The sequence below is a fragment of the Salvelinus alpinus genome, chromosome 1 (assembly GCF_045679555.1).
Source record: "Salvelinus alpinus chromosome 1, SLU_Salpinus.1, whole genome shotgun sequence".
NCBI classification, from domain to species: domain Eukaryota; kingdom Metazoa; phylum Chordata; class Actinopteri; order Salmoniformes; family Salmonidae; genus Salvelinus; species Salvelinus alpinus.
Genome location: NC_092086.1, coordinates 65,507,235 through 65,529,405, shown reverse-complemented (window position 1 = coordinate 65,529,405; position 22,171 = coordinate 65,507,235). Strand labels below are relative to the sequence as shown.

At 43.9% G+C, this 22,171-nt stretch overlaps 1 protein-coding gene across 6 annotated transcripts; it reads right to left on the bottom strand.

The window, feature by feature from the left end:
• Positions 1–629: 629 nt before the first annotated feature.
• LOC139583689 (transcription elongation regulator 1-like) lies at positions 630–21,855 on the bottom strand. Of its 6 annotated transcripts, none has more exons than XM_071415035.1 (21): positions 21,745–21,855; positions 20,843–21,065; positions 20,517–20,669; positions 19,765–20,017; positions 17,754–18,002; positions 15,050–15,112; positions 12,761–12,952; positions 12,418–12,524; positions 12,180–12,268; positions 11,921–12,084; positions 6,450–6,525; positions 5,298–5,436; positions 4,085–4,174; positions 3,721–3,839; positions 3,426–3,576; positions 3,031–3,195; positions 2,595–2,777; positions 2,183–2,362; positions 1,875–1,958; positions 1,655–1,755; positions 630–1,319 (listed from the first exon to the last, which is right to left on the bottom strand). In XM_071415035.1, exons 1-21 carry the CDS (start codon positions 21,789–21,791, stop codon positions 1,118–1,120), a joined length of 3,030 nt encoding a protein of 1,009 aa, XP_071271136.1. In that variant the 5' UTR covers positions 21,792–21,855; the 3' UTR covers positions 630–1,117. The 6 variants fall into 6 exon arrangements, with proteins under 6 accessions (XP_071271136.1, XP_071271145.1, XP_071271154.1 ...); XM_071415044.1 differs by having other exon boundaries at positions 12,180–12,265; XM_071415053.1 differs by having other exon boundaries at positions 17,754–17,987.
• Between the last annotated feature and the right edge of the window lie 316 nt (positions 21,856–22,171).

Genomic DNA, 22,171 nt, shown 5'->3' with positions numbered 1-22,171 from the left:
TTTGTCAATTAACCTAACTGACTGAACAGCTTGTCAAAACAAGACTGGTGCTGTGGACTAAGCACTGGGAAAGGAACCCAATTTCGCCAATCCTCTTTTTGCCAATCCTCTTTCTCAAAAAGGGTATATTTCAGCAGAATGCACATTTTTACTTTGTTAAGACACATGCCTCGAGTCAATGATGGAGTCCTGTCAGGGGGACGATTTAAATGGTTTAAGATATCTAGATACATTACGACTACCTCCGAAGGTGGTCAGGAGGACCTGGGCCCAGTTTCCCCAAAAGCATTTTAAGGCTAATTTCACCGTTACAACCTTCATGAGAGCACCCGGGCTGTATCACAGCTGGCCGTGATTGGGCGTCCCATAGGGCGGCGCACAATTCGCCCAGAGTCATCCGGGTTTGGCCGGGGTAGACTGTCATTCTAAGTAAAAATTGCTCAAAAATCATCATTAACGTTGCGTTGTTCGATTATTTTAAATGTCTCCTCTGTGTGGGCACAATCAGAATGTGGACAAGATCAGGACATGTTAGCTCCAGGTATAAACAGGGCATTTGATACCTACATAGATTACTCTAAATTGTTTGGTAACAAAACCATTAAACATTGACAGATCATAGGACAAGATTTTCAAAAAAAAGGTTGCCTTTAATCCAGTAAAACATTTACAGAAACCTATCAAAATTAAACCGCTTTGAGAAGCATTTAAACTGTACTGCGAGATGGTACATGAAAATGACACCCTCTAACAGTTATTGCCAAGACCTGCAATGCCTTGAATCACAGAAACAGCTAAACTGATCATTTACATTGTCGTACATGTTGTAGGCTTCTGCAACTGCAGCAGATTGAAAACCACAGATGTATTACTATGCCTATCCCTTTGACCTTTCACCTTAGCCAAAGGTCAGATGTTAAGGGACACAGGGAAGTGGCATATCATCATCATCAGGCCCTGTAGGCAGGAGGGGAGAGCCACGACGGCCCAGAACTGCATTTAATAAATACAGGGGATGGATGTTCCGGGTTTACCATGAGTCATTACGACGTTACAGTTTTAAATACTGCACTGGGACAGGTGGGTTCATGCTCTGGCTCTCGAGCATCCTCCGTGGTCACTTAGTGGAGCGGCGCGTGGGCTCAGAGGCAGTGGGGGGAGGAGGGGGACCCCGGCGGTCCAGGTCCTCGATGTAGAACATGATTAGTTTACTCCTCTCCTCCGGGACACAGTCCAGCACCAGGTAGCGCTTGTCGTTCTGCAGAACCTTCTCCACGTCCTTCAGGTGCTGGTCAGACTCCTGGAGCAACTTCCTCGACCTGAGGACGACGACATGGGTGGAAGCAGTCAGTGGAAAAATAACGTGTTGGGAGACACAAGACTAGAGTGGATCTTGGCGATATCTTGTGGCCACAGTACGACGCAGCCACAATTCAACAGTATAGGAAGGGGTTAAGAGGCAGTGCAGTTGAAACAACAGCGCCTCCTGCTGACCCAATATCAAACCGAGCAATTCTTGGAGACTCCATTCTTAATTAGAAGTATAAAATGCCATTAAAAGTTAAACCAACTTATGATACACTTCAATTGAAAACGTATTCCCTCAGGTGGCAGTGTAAAGATGTCAAGCCAGCCCATGTGTTCAATCACCCACCTGTACGTGATGAACTTGGTCTCTTTCAGAAGCGTTCGGAAGTCAGCTTTGGCTGTGATGTACTTGTCTTTGATGTAGTCTTCAAACTCCCTCTGTTTCTTCTGAGAAACAAAGCACACAAAAATCCCCTCAGCGTTTTTGCCTGGTGTTTACCCAGTACATGGGAGGCTGACGTAACCAGTAGCACACAGTAAGGTAAAGAGAAAAGCAGAGGTCTTACACGGTCACTACTGGAGAACTTGATACAGCGAGGGTCCTCTTTGATGATCTTCTTCACCTCCTTCCATGTGGTGGTCAGTGTGATCTTTGGGTGAACAACAAATCAATATCAGCACTTACTATCAAGTCATGTCCCAGGATCACACACCATATCTGAATGACATGCATGTCCGTCGTCTACGACGCCACCTTTATGTCAACAGCACATTCATGCAGACGGACTGCAGTGAGTTCCCATTTCATGCGCCCATGCCAGTGTGCATATGCCCTGGAATGGAGTGTCACACCAGCCAAAGCGTTGCCCCTCACCATGACGGTCTCGTCCAGTAGCTGTCTGAAGTTCTCCTTCTTCTTCTTGGAGAGCGTCTCCACGTGTTCGTTGAACAGTTTCTCCTTGTCGTCCCTCTCCAGCAGAGAGGCGGACTCCCAGCGGTGGTCCTTACGCAGGTTACGCCGGGTGTCTGACCACGACGCGTCAGACGACCTCACCTGATCACACAACACACACCCCCAGGATTAGGATCTGGCAAGTAGTTCTTTGTCCACATAAATCACTGCACGAGTCTGTGCATTAATGCAGTCAAAATAATAAATGACTTTCGTGTTCAGACTATTCAGTGGTCATAAAACAGGGCCAATTTTTTGGGTTCACCCAAGCTAACCTAGCAATTGTAGTCCTCTTTTTCTTATTCAGTGAGTGCGTGAGACAGGGAGAGCTCACCATATCAGACATGAGGGCTCTGAAGTGCTGAATGGCCTCCTCCCTCTTGTGCTGCTCCCGTTCCCTGTCGATCTCCTTGGTCTGCTCAGAGCGGGCCTTCTGCACCTCGCGCTCCCTCTCCCTCAGACTGGCCTCTATCCTGGCGGCGCGCTCCATCTCCTTCTCCTTATCAGAGTCCATGTGCTGGCAGCAGAGAGAGAAACCATCACACACACACACTGGCAGCATCATAGTATACACACAGAGGCCTGCAATCATCACAGGCAGCATGACAGATGACACCCGTCAAGTGGCCAAACAGTGCCTAACCGCACGCCACTGAATAGTGGCAGGTTTGTGCCTATGGGCTGGGTTAGATGCCAGAAGAGCTGGAGTCAGTGTATGAATGAGGGTTGCAGGCAGCCTCTGAGCGAGGTGCCATGGCTATTCCTCCCACCTTGGCCTGCTTGTCCACATACTGCTTGTAGAGTTCCTCTCTGGTGTTGGAGCTCTCCACAGCCTTGTAGCGGGGGTCTCCCTCCAGCTTGTCCTTCACCTTGCTCCAGCGCTGCCCTCCATCCAAGTGGTGGTCCCCAAGAAGTTCAAAGAAGTCCTGCTTCACCTGGGACAGACACGAGGGCAGACCAGGCTTATAAGAGGAACACACACACTTGGTCAGGTAGACATTTAACAACAACTTAAATGATTGTTCTAAGTGTTGTCAATTAACAATTTAGGTATTTCTTCCAGGTTTCCCTAAGCACAGAATCCAGGCAGCAAGGTACTTGTCCCAACATATCATTTCCTCAGGCGTCTGTATTCCGTGGGCCATGGGGGTTTTCCAGTGCTCACCTTCTCTCCTCTGTTCTTGGAGTCCTCCTTCTCTTTCTTCTTGAGAGAGGTCATGAACTCAATGAAGATGGCCTCCCGGTCCTTCATCTTATCGATGGCCTTGAACCGCTGGTCCTTGGCGTGCTTGGAGGCAAACTCACTGAACGTTGTCCTGAAACAAACAAAGACTCTTAGTTGGCCAAGAAAACAATGACAACGCAAAATGTACACTTGACACTAAATTCCTAAATGAGTGCAACTGCCTGGTATACCAAGACAATGTTTGAACTGATGGGTGTTTGAAGTGAGGTCTGACCTGGCGGTGAGCTTAGCATCCTCCATCATCTTCCTGAACTCGTCCTTAGACTGCATCAGTTTATTCTTCTTCTCCTTCCTCTCCTCCTCAGCCCGGGTCTTCACATACTGGTCAAACACCTGTCCAAGACCAGCAGACACATGGAACAATAGTTAGCGAAAATAAAAGACATTTGTGGCAGGTAACCCTTAAGGATATTCATTACCTGATATATCAGGGCTCTGACCTTCCCCCGAAAGTGAAACATAGCTCATTTTACCATAGCACAGAATATGGCAAAAGAAAACATGTTTTTTATACTTTTCGAAACAAATTGATTCATGTATCGATTCATTGATTGATTCATTCTGTAAGTATTCAATACCTGCTTTCTCTCTTTGGGGTTGAGCAGCAGATATCGCGGGTCAAAAACAATCTTGTGCAGCTCTTTCTCCCAGGTAGAGAATGCCGAGACCTGCGGGCATGGGGTTAAAAGAGGGCATGAGACCCGGACAATCAAGGTGGGCTTCAACAACATCCACATAACAAGTTCACTCATCAGTCAACTTAGTTGCTTTCAAGGGGAAAAAATGATCCCTTGGTCGTCCCCCATTCAAATCTAAAAAGGGTCGGAATGAGTCACGTTTTACTCCTCAAACTACTGACACACAAAGGAGCAATATAATAAGAGCAGAGTAAGGCAATAAAAAAGGTCTGCATCACGCCTGGTGGTGCCCATGGAAAAGGCTCCAGAGACCAGGCAGACCAGGCCAAATAAATCCCCTGCCAGGGTAGTTCAATACAGTTTACAATACAATTTTAGATTTTTATTTTATTTTATTGCTGCTTTGGATGCGTCAGTTACAATAAGCTTCTGTTGGGGCAGAACAGAAGTTGAACACCTCGGTTTAGTCAAATAGGACAGAAAAGTTGACACTCAGTTCATGTAATACATAAACAGAAGGTGAAGACAAGCGGAACCCAGATTAGAGATGAGACTAAAATAACGAAAAACAGGCTATTATCTGCTCTGCGCGCCAGTTTGTAAACAAGGAACATTACGACTGTCATAGGCAGTGTAGGCCTGTAGACATATGGATGGTATTGGACAAACCCAAGAACTGAATTCTAGGAACAAAAGCTATAGTTAGAAACTCCTATACAGCATATGGCATGAGTCATTTTCGAAAAATTTTAAATATGAAACTGTCACCGTTATGTACAAGAAATAGATATTTATGAAAGAATGTCTTCCCTGCATAAAATAGTGAAATGTTAAATCCTTAGCCTATCATTACAATTCAAAAAAATCAGACCATTTACAGTTGTATAACATTTTTTAACCTAACATTTTGTATTTCTTTTTTTTTGTATTACCAAAGCAAAACATAGGCAGAAAAGTATTCGTCATTCAACTGAGCATAAGAGAGAAGACATGGATAGAGGCAGGAGGGAGAGAAACAGGAATAAAACAGTGCACCAAAGACAAGGAAAAGGAGAATTAACTGAAGAGTGTACCTTGGTGGGCTTCCATTCAGATTAATGTGTCTAACATTACAGAGCTGGTTACAGTATTGCGTTGGATTGAAGTGTTTTACCCCTCTCTTCAGCAGCATGTCCCTGAACTGCGTCATGCGGTTCTCCAGGGGCACGATGGCCCGCTCTCGGGCCGCCTTCAGCTCCGCCTCCATGGCTGCCTCTTTCTCAGAGTCCGCCTCTTTCATCACTTCCTCCTTCCTGCAAGCAGAGGGAACACGTCAGGGACCAGGCACACAGGGGCAGGGGAGAGCTAGAAGCACTTTGACATCTGCTGATGTAAAAAAAAAAAAAAAAAAAAAGGGCTTTATAAATACATTTGATGATAGATGGGGAGTTTACGAGGCTGGACTGGGGTGCAACTTAAGTTCTTTAAATAGGGAAATGACATGTTCTGCTCCGTTAGCTCTATCCAGGTGGTATGACTTGAAAAAATAGTGGAGGTGCACTATACTTGACTGTTCAATCATTGGCCATGTCTAACAAAAGAGTGAACTCCAAATTATCTACGGTAGGCTTTGCGTAGGTCTTATAGGTTGGGAGGGGGAGGATTTGTAAAATACATGACCACTGATATTCATTGTCATGAACTTGGAGTCCATGTTCCACAATCACATAAAGCTAGGGCAGGACAGGGCAGTGAGGTGAATGGTCTTAATTTGCTGTTTCATTGGGGTTCCTAAAGCAGTAGTTTTAGAAGCAAGGTGGTTACCTTGGAGGCCCATGTTGGCATCATGTGTTCTACAGGCCTTTTCCCTGAACAATAGTCTCGTGTGCAACTGGACCAGTGTTTGGGGTAGCAGGGAGAGGCAGGCTTGGAGGGCACTGATGGGAAACAGTGACTGATTGGGTAACCTGGACAGTGACCATCGATTCACCACTTTAACAGACCCAGTGAAGACATAAAATCAGGCTTTACTAAGTCAGTGCAAGCTGGGTCAAAGACTACTTTCCCACCAAAATAGTCAGTCCCTCCACCCCCACAGGAAAAGATCCAAATCAAGCAATTTAGGGTTTGATGACCAAAAAAAATTAAAATAAACAACCTTCAACTAACAATTTAGATTTTTAGCCAGAGTACATTATAGGTTTATTTGAATTTGTACATGCTGTTTTATCTGTTTCGACAAGAGGAAGAATGACTGAGTGCCTCCTCATGCTGCTATTGGCCTCTGTGTTGGGCCCTTGGATGGAGAGGTGGACTGTGGACTTACTTCCTCTTCTTGGCCTTCACAGGCTCATCCTCCAGAGCTTCCTCTGCTGCCGCCTCCAGCTCCTCTTTGCTGATTCCTGAGGGAGCGATAATTGATAAGACAGCTGTGTAACATTATAAATGAGGCCATCCTCATGAAAACCTACAGAGGCATAATGAGAGTAGAGCTGTGAAGATTACGGAATCTTGGGTAATGACTCATTGTCAAGAGAATAGCTAGGGCTATTGTCATAGTCATTTTTTGATAAAAATTGACAAATTACAGTATAAAATAAATTCAAATACTGAGCTATATTGAATGCTAAAACATTTTATACTAATACAATTGCTCAGAAAATGATTTTGTTTAAAAAGTATTACTTTTCTCCTCTCAAAAAGGTAGGGTAAAAAAATGTGACACCCCTGTTTTCAATACCTCACCTTCCAAGGAAACCAGCACTGAGCCTTTTTCTAAAATGTTTTATGAGTGGGAGAACACATTTGAAAGTATCTTAGACCATTCTTCCATACAGAATCTTTCCACATCCTTGATCTGCGCTTATGGACTGCCCTCTTCAATTCAAACCACAAGTTTTCAATGGGTTTCCAGAGACAGATGAATTTAGATTGTTTAGGACAATTAACCATTTCTTTGTGGATTTCCGTGTGGCGCACACACGTTCTGAAAGGCCCCAGAGTCTGCAACACCACTAAGCAAGGAGCACCACGAAGACCAAGGAGCTCTCCAAACAGGTCAGGGACAAAGTTGTGGAGAAGTACAGATCAGGGTTGGGTTATAGAAAAAAAGACATTTTGAACATCCCACGGAGCACCCCTATATCCATTATTAAAAATGTTGGCAGGGACTGGGAAACTGGTCAGAATTAAAGGAATGATGGATGGCGCTAAATCCAGGGAGATTGAGGGAAACCTGTTTCAGTCTTCCAGAGATTTGAGACTGGGACGGAGGTCGACCTTCCAGCAGGACAATGACCCTAAGCATACTGCTAAAGCAACACTCGAGTGGTTTAAGGGAAAACATTTAAATGTCTTGGAATGGCCTAGTCAAAGCCCAGACCTCAATCCAATTGAGAATCTGCAGTATGACTTAAAGATTGCTGTACACTAGCAGAACCCATCCAACTTCAAGGAGCTGGAGCAGTTTTGCCTTGAAGAATGGGCAAAAATCCCAGTGGCTAGATGTGTCAAGCGTATAGAGAGATGCCCCAAGAGACTTGCAGCTGTAATTGCTGCAAAAAGTGGCTCTACAAAGTATTGACTTTGAGGGGTGAATACTAATGCACGCTCAAGTTAATTTTTGTGATTTGACTTTTACAATAAAAAATATTTTGGATCTTCAAAGTGGTAAGCATGAATACTTCGCAAGCCACTGTATATGTAGTACATAGTTACTTCAATTACCTCGTACCCCTGCACATCGACTCGGTACTGGTACTCCCTGCATTTAGCCATGTTATTTTTACTCGTTATTCACTGTGTATTTATTCCCTGTGTCACACAGACACAAACTCAGCAAAAAAAGAAACGTCCTCACACTGTGAACTGTGTTAATTTTCAGCAAACTTAACATGTGTAAATATTTGCTTGAACTTAAGATTCAGATTCAACAACAGACAAACTGAAGAGGTTCCACAGACATGTGACCAAAAAAAATTGAATAGTGTCCATGAACAAAGGGGGGGGGGGGGTCAAAATCAAAAGTAAGTCAGTATCTGGTGTGGCCACCAGCTGCATTAAGTACTGCAGTGCATCCCCCTCCTCATGGACTGCACCAGATCTTGCTGTGAGATGTTACCCTACTCATCCACCAAGGCACCTGCAAGTTCCCGGACATTTCTGGGGGGAATGGCCCTAGCCCTCACCCTCCGATCCAACAGGTCCCAGACGTGCTCAATGGGATTGAGATTGGGGCTCTTCGCTGACCATGGCAGAACACTGACATTCCTGTCTTGCAGGAAATCACACAGAACGAGCAGTATGGCTGGTGGCATTGTCATGCTGGAGGGTCATGTCAGGATGAGCCTGCAGGAAGGGTACCACATGAGGAAGGAGGATGTCTTCCCTGTAATGCAATGCGTTGACATTGCCTGCAATTACAACAAGCTCAGTCCGATGATACTGTGACACACCACACCAGACCTTGACGGACCATCCACCTCCAAAAATCGATCCCGCTCCAGAGTATAGGCCTCGGTCGGATTCGCGTTTATCGTCGAAGGAATGAGCGTTACACCATCACCCCATGTGAGACAAAACCACGACTCGTCAGTGAAGAGCACTTTTTGCCAGTCCTGTCTGGTCCAGTAACGGTGGGTTTGTGCCCATAGGCGACGTTGTTGCCGGTGATGTCTGGTGAGGACCTGCCTTACAACAGAACTACAAGCCCTCAGTCCAGCCTCTCTCAGAAAATCAACATTTTTGTCAATTAAAATAACAAAATTGATCAGAAATACAGTGTACACATTGTTAATGGTGTAAATGACTATTGTAGCTGGAAATGGCAGATTTTTTATGAAATACGTACATAGGCCCATTATCAGCAACCATCACTCCTGTGTTCCAACGGCACGTTGGGTAAGTTAATCCAAGTTTATCATTTTAAAAGGCTAATTGATCATTAGAAAACGCTTTTGCAATTATGTTAGCACAGCTGAAAACTGTTGTGCTGTTTACCGCAGCAATCAAAAAAAAAATGCCTTTAGACTAGTTGAGTATCTGGAGCATCAGCATTTGTGGGTTCGATTACAGGCTCAAAATAGCCAGAAACAAAGCCCTTTCTTCTGAAACTCGTCAGTCTATTCTTGTTCTGAGAAATGAAGGCAATTCCCATGCGAGAAATTGCCAAGAAACGGAAAATCTCGTACAACGCTGTGTACTACTCCCTTCACAGAACAACGCAATCTGGCCCTAACCAGAACAGAAAGAGGAGTGGGAGGCCCCGGTGCACAACTGAGCAAGAGGACAAGTACATTAGTGTCTAGTTTGAGAAACAGATGCCTCACAAGTCCTCAACTGGCAGCTTCATTAAATAGTACCCGCAAAACACCAGTCTCAACGTCAACAGTGAAGAGGCAAAGAAAAAGCCATATCTCAGACTGGCCAATAAAAATAAAAGATTAAGATGGGCAAAAGAACAGACACTGGAAGGAGGAACTCTACCTAGAATGCCAGCATCCCAGAGTTTCCTCTTCACTGTTGACGTTGAGACTGGTGTTCTGCAGTCTCAATTATTCAGACCCTTTACTTAGTCCTTTGTTGAAGCACCTTTGGCAGCGCTACAAGCTTGGCACACCTGTATTTGGAGAGTTTCTCCCATTCTTCTCTGCAGATCCTCTCAAGCTCTGTCAGGTTGGATGGGGAGAGTTGGTGCACAGCTATTTTCAGGTCTCTCCAGAGATGTTAGATCGGGTTCAAGTTTGGGCTCTGGCTGGGTCACTTAAGGACATCCAGAGACTTGTCCCAAAGCAACTCCTGCGTTGTCTTGGCTGTGTGTTTAGGGTCGTTGTCCTGTTGGAAGGTGAACCTTCACCCCAGTCTGAAGTCCTGTGCGCTCTGGGGCAGGTTTTCATCAAGGATCTCTCTGTACTTTGCTCCACTCATCTTTCCCTCGATCCCGACTAGTCTCCCAGTCCCTGCCGCTGAAAAACATCCCCACAGCATGATGCTGCCACCACCATGGTTCACCATATGGATGGTGACAGGTTTCCTCCAGACGTGACGCTGGGCATTCAGAACATAGAGTTCAATCTTGGTTTGATCAGACCAGAAAATCTTGTTTCTCATGGTCAGAATGTTTAGGTGCCTTTTGGAAAACTCCAAGCGGGCTGTCATGTGCCTTTTACTGAGGAGTGGCTTCCGTCTGGCCACCATAAAGGCCTGATTGGTGGAGTGCTGCAGAGATTTCCATCTGGAAGATTCTCCCATCTCCACAAAAGAGCTCTGTCAGATTTACCATTGGGTTCTTGGTCACCTCCCAGACCAAGACCCTTCTCCCCCGATTGCCCAGTTTGGCCAGCTTTAGGAAGTGTCTTGATGGTTCCAAACTTCTTCCATTTAAGAATGATGGAGACCACTGTGTTCTTGTGGACCTTCAATGTGGCAGACATTTTTTGGTACCCTTCCCCAGATCTATGACTCGACACAATCCTGTCTCGAAGCTCTACGGACAATTCCTTGGACCTCATGGCTTGGTTTTTGCTCTGAGATGCACTGTCAACTGTGGGGACCTTGTATAGACAGGTGTGTGCCTTTCCAAATGATGTCCAATCAATTGAATTTACCACAGGTGGACTCCAATCAAGTTGTAAAAACATCAAGGTTGATCAATGGAAACAGGATGCACCGGAGCTCAATTGAGTCTCCTAGAAAAGGGTCTGAAAACTTATGGAAATAAGGCATCTTATTTTGCAATAATGTCAAAACTGTTTTCGATTTGTCTTTATGGGGTATTTTGTGTAGATTGCTGAGGATCTTTTTTTCTCTTCCATTTTCGAATAAGGCTGTAACGTAACAAAATGGGGAGAAAGTCAAGGGGTCTGAATATTTTCCGAAGGCACTGTGTGTAGATTACATATTACACACACAGTGGCTTCAGAAAGTATTCAGACCCCTTGACTTTTCCCACATTTTGTTACGTTACAGCCTTATTCGAAAACGAGGAAGTGACTCGCTGGGTGGTTTAAGTCTCAAAAACAAGTGATATCGCAAAAGTAGTGTCTGGACCCTGATATAACTTTATCCAGGACCAGGACATTTGAGGGGGAAGTCTGGTTGCGTCCACTACGAGGCTGAAACTTGGCCACAAGTGGATCTTCACAAAGGAATAGTTAATTGGCCACAAAAATCAACATTTCGCAATGGCTATCAGTCTCCGGACTTCAAACCGATTGAAACCTGTGGTTTGAATTGAACAGGGCAGTCCATAAGCGCAGACAAAGGATATCAAGGATCTGGAATGTGTTCTCTAACTCATAAAACATTTTAGAAAAAGCCTCAGTCTCGTTATCATCGCAAGGTGACGTATTGAAAGGTATTGAAAACAGGGGTGTCAATTTTGATCTATATATTATTTTATTTGTTAAACAAAATGTCTTTCTCTGTGCAATTGTATTAGCATAAAATAATTTCATTTTTTGGAACATACAATTTAGCTCAGTATATGAATTATTTATTTTCCACCATTCATTTCTGCTCATCTTTATCAAGGGTGCCAATTTCGGACCCCTCTAACTAATGAACACAAAACAACTTTGGTGAAACCCCGTCTCAAAAACGAATGTTCTTGACCGCTTGGAACTTTTAGAAATTAAACTTCTCCTCCTAACCGTGCCGTTCAGCTCATAAAATAGATTACATAAAGTTGGCAAAATTGGCAAAAAAAAAGAAGCTATTGGGTAAACTGTATATACACTTGAATCTTGAATCCCACCTTCTCCTAAAATAAAACAATTTTTTTGGTGTGTGTGTTCGTACCCAGCTTCTTGGTGCCGTCCTCCAGGCCTCTTTTGTGAGGTGGTTCCTGGATATTCTTGTCAACGTCGGCCCGCCCCACCAGCTCATCTGGCCGGTCCCACATGGAGAGACGCGTGGTGGGATTGTAGTAGAAAACACGCTCGTCACCGGTCCACACAATACACCTACAGATGTTCAACAGGGCACATGGGCAAGAGAGTGATGAAAGTTCAGCCTCATACAACAGCACATGGCTCCATCAACATCAGTGGGTACATACCAGGGAGTGCCAGGGATAGGGTTAGTGGCCACTGGCTTGGCTTTCTGTGCTGTTTTCTCCTCTTCAGTCATCTCTTCCTCCTTAACCTCCTCAATGAAAAGGAATACAACCGTTAAAGAGTATTCTTCAAATGATCCACCCTATCAAATTATAACATTTAATGCTGTGGATGTAAATGGGCTGTTGATTGTTTGATGCCAACTTTCTGACAAGTAGACCGCGCCAGCTCTCCTCTTACCTCTTTCATCTCATTAGGGGGTTCTATTTTGGACTCCTCGGCCTCCATCTCCATGGCCTCCTCCTCGAGGGCCTGCTGCCTCTCCTTGGCCTTCTCTGCCTCTCTCTCTACAGGAGGAGAAACTCACACACATTAGTCATGCAACAGTTAAATATCAAATTTTATTGGTCCCATACACGTGATTAGCAGATGTTATTGCGGGTGTAGCGAAAAGCTTGCGCGAAGTTTCCCAAGAGCAAGTCGCGATGCTGCCATCTCCGTCGGCGCCATCATCAATATTTCACTAACCAGTCCAGGAAGAATGCTAGCTGGTTGTCGAGACCCAAGCTTTAAATAGACCAACCTTTCTCTCGTAGTTCCTGGGGCTTGTCCCAGGTGGACTCTAGTGTGCGGTTGTTGTAGTAGTAGGTTTTCCCATCGGCCGTTTTGTACTCGGACCACTCTGGGAGTTGGAGGCCTGCCAAGGCGGGCGCCGCCAGGGCCAACTGGGGGTGGTGCATCATGGGAACAAGAGGGGCCATGCCGGGCAGCATACCTGTAGAAGGTGAAATACATACAGACTACTTCTTAAGACATTCAGCTCTGATAAACTCCTAACCCCAATCTACTGCACATCTAATCAACACCAAACATACAGCATGGGATGGGTAGTAGAAAAGACAAAGAAGACATCTTTGCTTGTGCCTCTTAATCTTAAAATATATTGAGGATGTACACTACCAGTCAAAAGTTTTAGAACATCTTCTCAATCAAGGGTTTCACTTAATTTTTTACATTGTAAAATAATAGTGAAGACATCAAAACTATGAAATAACACATTATAGAATCATGTAGTAAGCAAACAAATATATATATATAAATATATTTGAGATTCTTCAAATAGCCACCCTTTGCCTTGACTGCTTTGCACACAGTTGGCAGGCTCTCAACCAGCTTCATGAGGTACTCACATGGAATGTATTTCAATTAACAGGTGTGCCTTGTTAAAAGCTAAGGGGAAAAAATCTACAAATTAATGCATTTGAGCCAATCAGTTGTGTTGGGAAAAGGTAGGGGGGTATACAGATGATAGCCCTATTTGGTAAAGATCAAGTCCAAATTACGGCAATAACAGCTCAAATAGAAAAGAGAAAAGACAGTACATTACTTTAAGACATGAAGGTCAGCCAATCCGGATAATATCAAGTGCAGTCGCAAAAACCATCAAGTGCTATGATGAAACTGGCTCTCATGAGGACCGCCACAGGAATGGAAGACCCAGAGTTACCTCTGCTGCAGAGGAAAAGTTCAATAAAGTTGCCAGCCTCAGAAATTGCAGCCCAAATTAAGGTTTCAGAGTTCAAGTAAGACACATGAACTGTTCAGAGGAGACTATGGAATCAGGCCTGCATGGTCAAATTGCTGCAAAGAAACCACTAAAGGACACCAATAAGAAGAAGAGACTTGTTTGGGCCAAGAAACACAAGCAATGGACATTAGACTGGTAGAAATCTGTCCTTTGGTCTGGGGTCCAAATTGCCGATTTTTGGTTCCAACCTCTTTGTGAGACGCAGTGTGGGTGAACAGATGACCTTCGCATGTGTGGTTCTCACCGTAAAGAATGGAGTCGGTGGTGTTATTGTGTGGGGTGCTTTGCTAGTGACACTGTGATTCATTTATTTAGCAGCCAACAAGTGCTCAGCATAAGTGGAAACTCCTTCAAGACTGTTGGAAAAGTATTCCAGGTGAAGCTAGTTGAGAGAAAGCCAAGAGTGTGCAAAGCGGTCATCAAGGCAAAGGGTGGCTATATTTGATTTGTTTAACATTTTTTGGGTTACTACATGATTCCATATATATTTATTTCATAGTTGATGTTTTCACCATTATTCTACAACGTAGAAAATATTAAAAAGAAAAAAGAAAAACCATTGAATAAGTAGGTGTTCTAAAACATTTGACCGGTTGTGTATATAATATAAGAATTCACCTGAAATATAGAAAGGTCTTAGGTGTAAATGTTTGACCTAATTCTCCACACTGGAAATAAATTGGCCTTCCCTGGTTAGTCACACAGTAACATCTAAACTGAGCCACTGAGATGTTAACAAAAACACACAAAAGGCATGCCACAAGAAGTAAATGATTATCAAATGACCATACAATATTAATGTGAATATCCTCTACTGAATGGAAAATAAGGGTGCTGCCTGTCGAAACAAGGTCCAATACTCCTTTGTCACTGTCTACAAAATAAATGATCACTCCGCTCTTAAAAATGTTTAGCCTAGCTAAAACCAACAGTATAACAGTGACATTACTGATGCAAGTCTACAATGCGTTTACGTCCAACAAGACTTCACACTGACACCAAATATAAATTGGTTGTTTATCATAATTACAAGGGCAGAGATGTCTCTGTTCGTAATCTCCTCGGGGGGGGGGGGGGGGGGCATCAAAACTGTATAGTTTAAACAAGAAAGAATGTCCTAAAATGTCTAACTCACTAATGTTGAGGAAATATAAAGGAAAAATATACGACAGCAATATTCACATGGTTCAGCGGTGCCCCCCCAAAAAAAAAGCATAATTTTCACAACACACCACTAACATGCCATCTAACAAAATACTGACTGGAGACGTTTGAAAGAATTACCGTTATTGTTGGGGGAGACTGTCTTTATATAGGGAGCACCTACTATCTGCATCATTGCTACACCTGCAAGAACGGACAAGCAAGCATGTTGTTGGGACACAGGAGAAGAGGTGCCAGCTGTCAGGGCAAGGCAGACAGCTATTGACACAATACATATACAAAACTAGGCCCACAACTATAATATTACTTTGATAAAACCACGTTAGTATTCTCTTCCTGGCAACAACGATATGGATAAATAATTTGGTCATATAAATGGAGAGTATTGAACAATTTTGTTTTGTTAACAATGTATTTAAATTCATTTAAGTAGAGGAAGTCATCTAAAATTAACACCCCCTTTCCTTATAAGGGAGTATGTCAAACGCCTTCGAATTTGCTTTCTTTAGACGCCTTTGGCAATGCTGACATTTACAGGACTGAATGCGACTTGTTTCTGCAATAATTTGTGCAAGAAAAAAACTGAACGAAAATAAAGAAAAAAAAAACACGACCTGCAACAATTTAAAAGATTTTACTGAATTACAGTTCATATAAGGAAATCAGTCAATTGAAATAAATTCACTTTGCCCTAATCTTTGGATTTCACATGACTGAATATAGATATGCATCGGTTGGTCATAGATACCTTAAAAAAACATGTTTTTTTTTTAAAGGATCACAAAACCAGTCAGTATCTGGTGTGACCACCATATGTCTCATGTAGCTCGACACATCTCCATCACATAAACTTCATCAGGCTGTTGACTGTGGAATGCTTGTCCCACTCTTCAATGGCTGCGCAAAGATGCTGGATATTGGAGGGAACCGGAACACGCTGACGTACACGTCAAACCAGAGCATCCCAAATATGCTAAATGGGTGAAATATCTTGTGAGTATGCAGGCCAAGGAAGAACTGGGACAGTATCAGCTTTCAGGAATTGTGTACAGATCCTTGCGACATGGGGCTGTGCGTTATCATGTTGAAACATGAGGTGATGGCTGCGTATGAATGGCACGACAATGGGCCTCAGGATCTTGTCCCGGTATCTCCATGCATTCAAATTGCCATTGATAAAATGCAATTGTGTTTGTTGTCCGTAGCTTATGCCTGCCCATACCATAACCCCACCGCCACCATGGGGCACTCTAATCACAACGTTGACATAAGCAAACCGCTCGCCCACACGACACCATACACATACGTGGTCTGCGGTTGTGGTTGTGAGGCACTGCCAAATTCTCTAAAACATTGGATGGCTCATGGTAGAGAAATTAACATTCAATTATCTGGCTACAGCGCCGGTGGACATTCCTGCAGTCAGCATGACAGTTGCTCGCTCCCACAACTTGAGATATCTATGGTATTGTGTTATGTGACAAAACTGCACATTTTAGTGGCCTTTTATTGTACCCAGCACACATGGCACCTGTGTAATGATCATGCTGTTTAAAATCAGCTTCATTTCTGGGATCTTTTATTTCAGCTCATGAAACATGGGACCAACACTTTACGTGTTGCGTTCGTATTTTTATTCAGTGTAAAATGCTAAGAGTTGAATGTGAAATATTGTGGAATAAAACTATTTTCATTGGCACTTTGAAGTCAACCCAGGTTGGGCTGGCTTTGTTGGGCTAGCTGAAATTGCATTTCCACCCACTGCCTCCAGAAATTAGAAATGTCATGTTAGGTAGCCAATGTGACTGCAACTGGCTTTGCCAATGTTGCTAACTAGCAAGATGTTGAAAATTTAATTCACCCTCACCATGCCGTAACTAACGTTACCACATATTCCTGTCAGTACCAGACTGACGTCAGTTAGCTAGCTAAACGGTTACTGTCGTTGCTAGCATAACAGGCGACCTAGCTTAAATCCTACATTGCTTATCATGGCATTGACTATTTGCTTGCTAGCTAACTAACCAAGCAAACCAGACGACATGTTTGATACTGCAGAACTGCTTGTCTGACATTACATGAATTTCCACCATAGCTGGATCCTTCATTCATTTTTACATCATGTAGCTTGCTAGCTTTCAAAACGACCTGACCAGAAAAATGTGTTGCTAGCGCACGTTAGCTAGCTTGTTTCAACTGATTTACTGGCTAACGTTAGGTAGCTAGCATTTGAGGGCTGACTGTTCAAAAGTTTGTGTCGTGCAAAAATGAATGAAGGATCCAGCTATGGTGGAAATTCATGTAATGTCAGACAAGCAGTTCTGCAGTAGTCAATGTGCTAGCTAAGAGCAATGAGCCCAGACAAGCTAGCTAAATGTATCAGCAGCCAGCAGTGATCAGCTTGGTGGTTGCATATTAACAGAATTACCAGCCAGAATTCTAATCGAGCTGGCACCAGTTGTGAAACTGGGCTGCACTGGCCTGGGTTTCCCTCGACCCAGCTTGAATTGGAGAATTCCATTCGAACCAGCTCGAATTTGGCCCTAATTTTAAGTGCCAGTGGACAAGTTTTAAGAATCATAAAAAACTAAGTAGAAACAACTTGAATTGATTTGCCCAATTATTTACTCCAGCCTTGATCAGGACCATCCTACAATAATTGTTTAACCTATTGCTTATACAGAAGATGAAAATAAAAGACCTAACATTATGACAAACAAATGAAGAGATGACACATGACAGAGTACGGAAAAGGATGGAGAGGCAGTACTGTTAAAATGGGGTAGAGAGGAGAGGGTTTGGGATGAGGGAGCTTATGTCTTACCGGGCAGTGGGATGTGCATGCCTGGTAGAGGCACTCTGAAGGGATGCATGACCCCTGGGGGGAAGCCTGGGATAGTGGCCGTGTGAGGCTGGGACATGGCGTGGTGGGGCAGGCCAGTCGGGAGACTCTGGGGCAGCAGGGACATGGTCTGGACTGGTGTCACTGAGGCTGGCACGGTGGCTACACTGATGGTCACCGCAACACTGGAGGGGACGGAGGCCACAGGCTGCAGATCTGTAGCAGCAGAAGCTGGACAAAGACCAGCAGACAGTTGCAACACACAGTCTGGTCATATAATACAACCAACCATAAACAAGCCGAAAACAACCCATTACCAACTTTGTGAACTTCACCAAATCAGGATTTCTCACCATACAAAAGGTCAGACATGCCAAAAACTTTGATGGGACCCAGATGTCCCTCTTACAGTGGCGTGCGAAAGTATTCACCCCCTTGGCATTTTTCTATTTTGTTGCCTTACAACCTGGAATTAAAATAGATTTTTGGGGGGGGGTTTGTATCATTAGATTTTTCACAACATGCCTACAACTTTGAAGATGCAAAATGTGTGTGTGTGTGAAACAAACATCACAAAAAAAATGAACTTGAGCGTCCATAACTATTCACCCCCCAAAGTCAATACTTTGCAGCAATTACAGCTGCAAGTCTCTTGGGGTTTGTCTCTATAAGCTTGGCACATCTAGCCACTGGGATTTTTGCCCATTCTTCAAGGGAAAACTGTTCCAGCTTGTTCAAAAATGATGGGTTCCACTGGTGTACAGCAATCTTTAAGTCATACAACAGATTCTCAAATTGTATTGAGGTCTGGGCTTTGACTAGGCCATTCCAAGACATTTAAATATTTCCCCTTAAACCACTCGAGTGTTGCTTTAGCAGTATGCTTAGGGTCATTGTCCTGCTGGAAGGTGAACCTCTGACCCAATCTCAAATCTCTGGAGGACTGAAACAGGTTCCCCTCAAGAATATCCTTGTATTTAGCGCCATCTATAATTTCTTCAATTCTGACCAGATTCCCAATCCCTGCCGATGAAAAACATCCCCACAGCATGATGCTGCCACCACCATGCTTCACTGTGGGGATTGTATTCTCGGGGTGATGTTGTGTTGGGTTTGCGCCAGACATAGCATTTTCCTTGATGGCCAAAAAGCTCAATTTTAGTCTCATCTGACCAAAGTACCTTCTTCCATATGTTTGGGGAGTCTCCCACATGCCTTTTGGCAAACACCAACGTGTTCGCTTATTTTTTTTTCTTTCAGCAATGGCTTTTTTCTGACCACTCTTCTGTAAAGCCCAGCTCTGTGGAGTGTAGGGCTTAAAGTGGTCCTTTGTACAGATTATGCAAAGCTCCACAGCGGAGATTGGAGTTCCTTCAGGGTTATCTTTGGTCTCTTTGTTGCCTCTCTGATTAATTCCCTCCTTGCCTGGTCTGTGAGTTTTGGTGGGCAGCCCTCTCTTGGCAGGTTTGTTGTGGTGCCATATTCTTTCCATTTTTAATAATGGATTTAATGGTGCTCCGTAGGATGTTCAAAGTTTCTGATATGTTTTTTATAACCCAACCATGATCTGTACTTCTCCACAACTTTGTCCCTGACCTGTTTGGAGAGGTCCTTGGTCTTTGTGGTGCTGCAGACTCTGGGGCCTTTCAGAACATGTGTATATATACTGAAATCATGTGACGGATCATGTGACACTTAGATTGCACATAGGTGGACTTTATTTAACTAATTACACAACTTCTGAAGGTAATTGGTTGCACCAGTTCTATTTAGGGGCTTCATAGCAAAGGGGGTAAATACATATGCATGCACCACTTTTCCGTTTTTTTTTAAACAAGTAATTTTTTTCATTTCACCAGTTTGGACTATTTTGTGTATGTCTATTACATGACATCCAAATGAAAATCTATTTAAATTAAAGGTTGTAATGCAAAAAAAGTATGAAAAACACCAAGGTGGATGAATACTTTTGCAAGGCACTGTATGTACTCACTAGCAATGGTCTGGGACACAGAGGTGGTGGTGGTGTTGGAGTCTGGGCTGGTGGTCATGGTGCTGGATGGGGCCTGTGTGGACACTGGGGAAGGTATAGCAGCTGCAGTGCTGACTGATGTGATGCTACTGGAGGAGGCTCCCGTCCCCGCCGGGGTCACCATAACAGGGTTGAGCTCTGACTGCTGGATCACCTTCACCCCCTCAGGTTTGCTCCAGGCTGACTCTCGAGTCCTGGCATTGTAGTAGTACGCCTAGGGGGAGATAGACGGGTTGGTTTACAACGTCACGAAAACAATGTGCACGCTTCAATGGGGCAGAAGTCGTTTTGATTCTGGGATGGCCAGACCGCTAGCAACAATGACAAAAAGCTGCCATGTGGGGAATCGTAGGTGGCTCATTTCGGCTAGTGTTATCTTGTTCTTGATACCATGCCTTGTTTGGAGGTGTTTTGACTGATGTCACGTCTACACTAATATGGCTAAAATTCACAAGCTAATCAACAACTGTCACAATATATTTGAGAGAAATTAAAATGTACTTGTTTTCAATAAACATTGAAGAAATATAGTTTACATGTCAACAATCTACGCCAACCCTGTCTGTTTTACCCCATAGTTGTGCATGCGTCAGTTGTTGCTAAACAACCAACCCATCTATAATTTATGAGAGAAACACAGGAAAATATTAATTCCGGTAGGTTGAAATATTACAGAACTATGTAACAGCCCAATGTAAAAGGCCATTCTTTACTTTTCCCTCCGGTGTCTTGTTCTCCACCCAGATCTCCTCAGCAAGGGGCAGAGTAGGGGCTCCTGCTCCTGGAACTGGGGGCATTCCAGGGGGGAATAGCATTCCTGGGGGTGGGGGCATGCTGCCCATCGGAGGGGGCATGAAAGGAGGTCTCTGACAAACAAAAACAAATGCATTCAAATTTCAAGCCTTTTATACTAACTATGCAGTCTGATGTTCTGGCTCTCAATGCATTCCAAGCTCTGACAGACCAAAAGTGCAGCAGTCATACTTTAGAATAGATGGTCTAAATTTAAAAAATATCCTTGTATCACTGGCAGGTGTACCTGTAGGTGAGGGGGTCCGAGAGGCGGGGGCATGCCTCCTGGTGGGGGGATGGGTGGCATGCTGGGGTCAAACGGTGGACGCCCGAATGGTGGCCCCCTTGGTGGAGGCCCTCTCATCATACCGAAAGGGGGAGGTGGGGGTCTGAGAAGTGGGGGTGGACCACGCATCACTGGGGTTGGAGGAGGAGCAGGGCCGCGGAAACGCAACGTCTGCTGCGTCATCCTAGAAACAAACCAAATGGACCTGGCTCATGAACCAAATCAAAATCAACAACATTTTACTCGCTAGCTTTCCTACCCATGTTCAGGTTATTGTTTGCAGCAACAGACTAGCGTCTCAAAATATTAGCTAGCCTATTACGTACATTGCGCGGTCAAGCTAGCTATTCATCGCTTGATGGCATCAAACGACGCAGTGACTGTCGCTAAATTTGACAGTTTCACAGTTTCTGTGAAACTGGTAATCCGCAGGCCAATGAACAGTAACTATTGAATGTGTATGTTGACTAGTTAGCTAATATAGCTACTCTAGGCTAATGTTATGCCATTCAAATCGACGCGCAGTCTACACGCCCAGCTAACGGACCATTTCAGAAACAATCGTCCGTGTCTAACTAGTCATTAAGTAGTTTGTTGAAACTGCTTTGCTTAACTCGACGAATAGTATCACATTTGATCAAAATATACGATGAGACAGGTTGTCTAGCTAACGTTACGAGGCTAATGTTAGCAACTAACTAGCGTGGCCACATTGAACAGTCAGCGGCAGCAACGAATGCACTCGCGAGCGCATGTAACACATCGTTGGGAGTTCAGTTTCACAATAATGTCAAGTTAACAACCGCAGAAAACATTATTTATCACAAATATCGATCACTTGGGTTTATTCGCTATCGCCTCACCTGTTGTCGTTAAACCCAATACTTTCACCGTCTCCGTGGTCCGCCATTACAGGGAAATCAAACGATTCTTCCTGGAAACACCTCTTGACACAAACTTGTACACAGCATTGGCCAAATGGCCTGTCAATCATAGTAGGGGGGGGTCAGTCGTTAATAACATCTGATTGGATGCCAAAATAGTCAACATCGTCTGGGCAGAGGGCTCTGCGTCTAGACACTGTGATGTGTTTTGTTCAGTTAGGACTTTCCAAACTATTGATACGTAACAATTTCTTAACATATGGCAAAACAGGCAACTGTACCATAACGTAATTTACATTTGAGAAAAGACGTTGCATGCAATATGTATAAACAGTATATGTATTCATGTAATATATTATCAATATTGTGGGTAAAGTATTTCCTATAGTTGTGAAAAAAGTATAAC

Coding starts and splice junctions, on each gene's coding strand:
- LOC139583689 (XM_071415035.1), bottom strand. CDS start 21,791: ATGGCGGACCACGGAGACGGTGAAAGTATTGGGTTTAACGACAACAG. Junction 15,113..17,753: donor CATGCACATCCCACTGCCCG/GTAAGACATAAG, acceptor CCGTTCTTGCAG/GTGTAGCAATGATGCAGATA. Junction 12,085..12,179: donor CCTATCCCTGGCACTCCCTG/GTATGTACCCAC, acceptor GAACATCTGTAG/GTGTATTGTGTGGACCGGTG.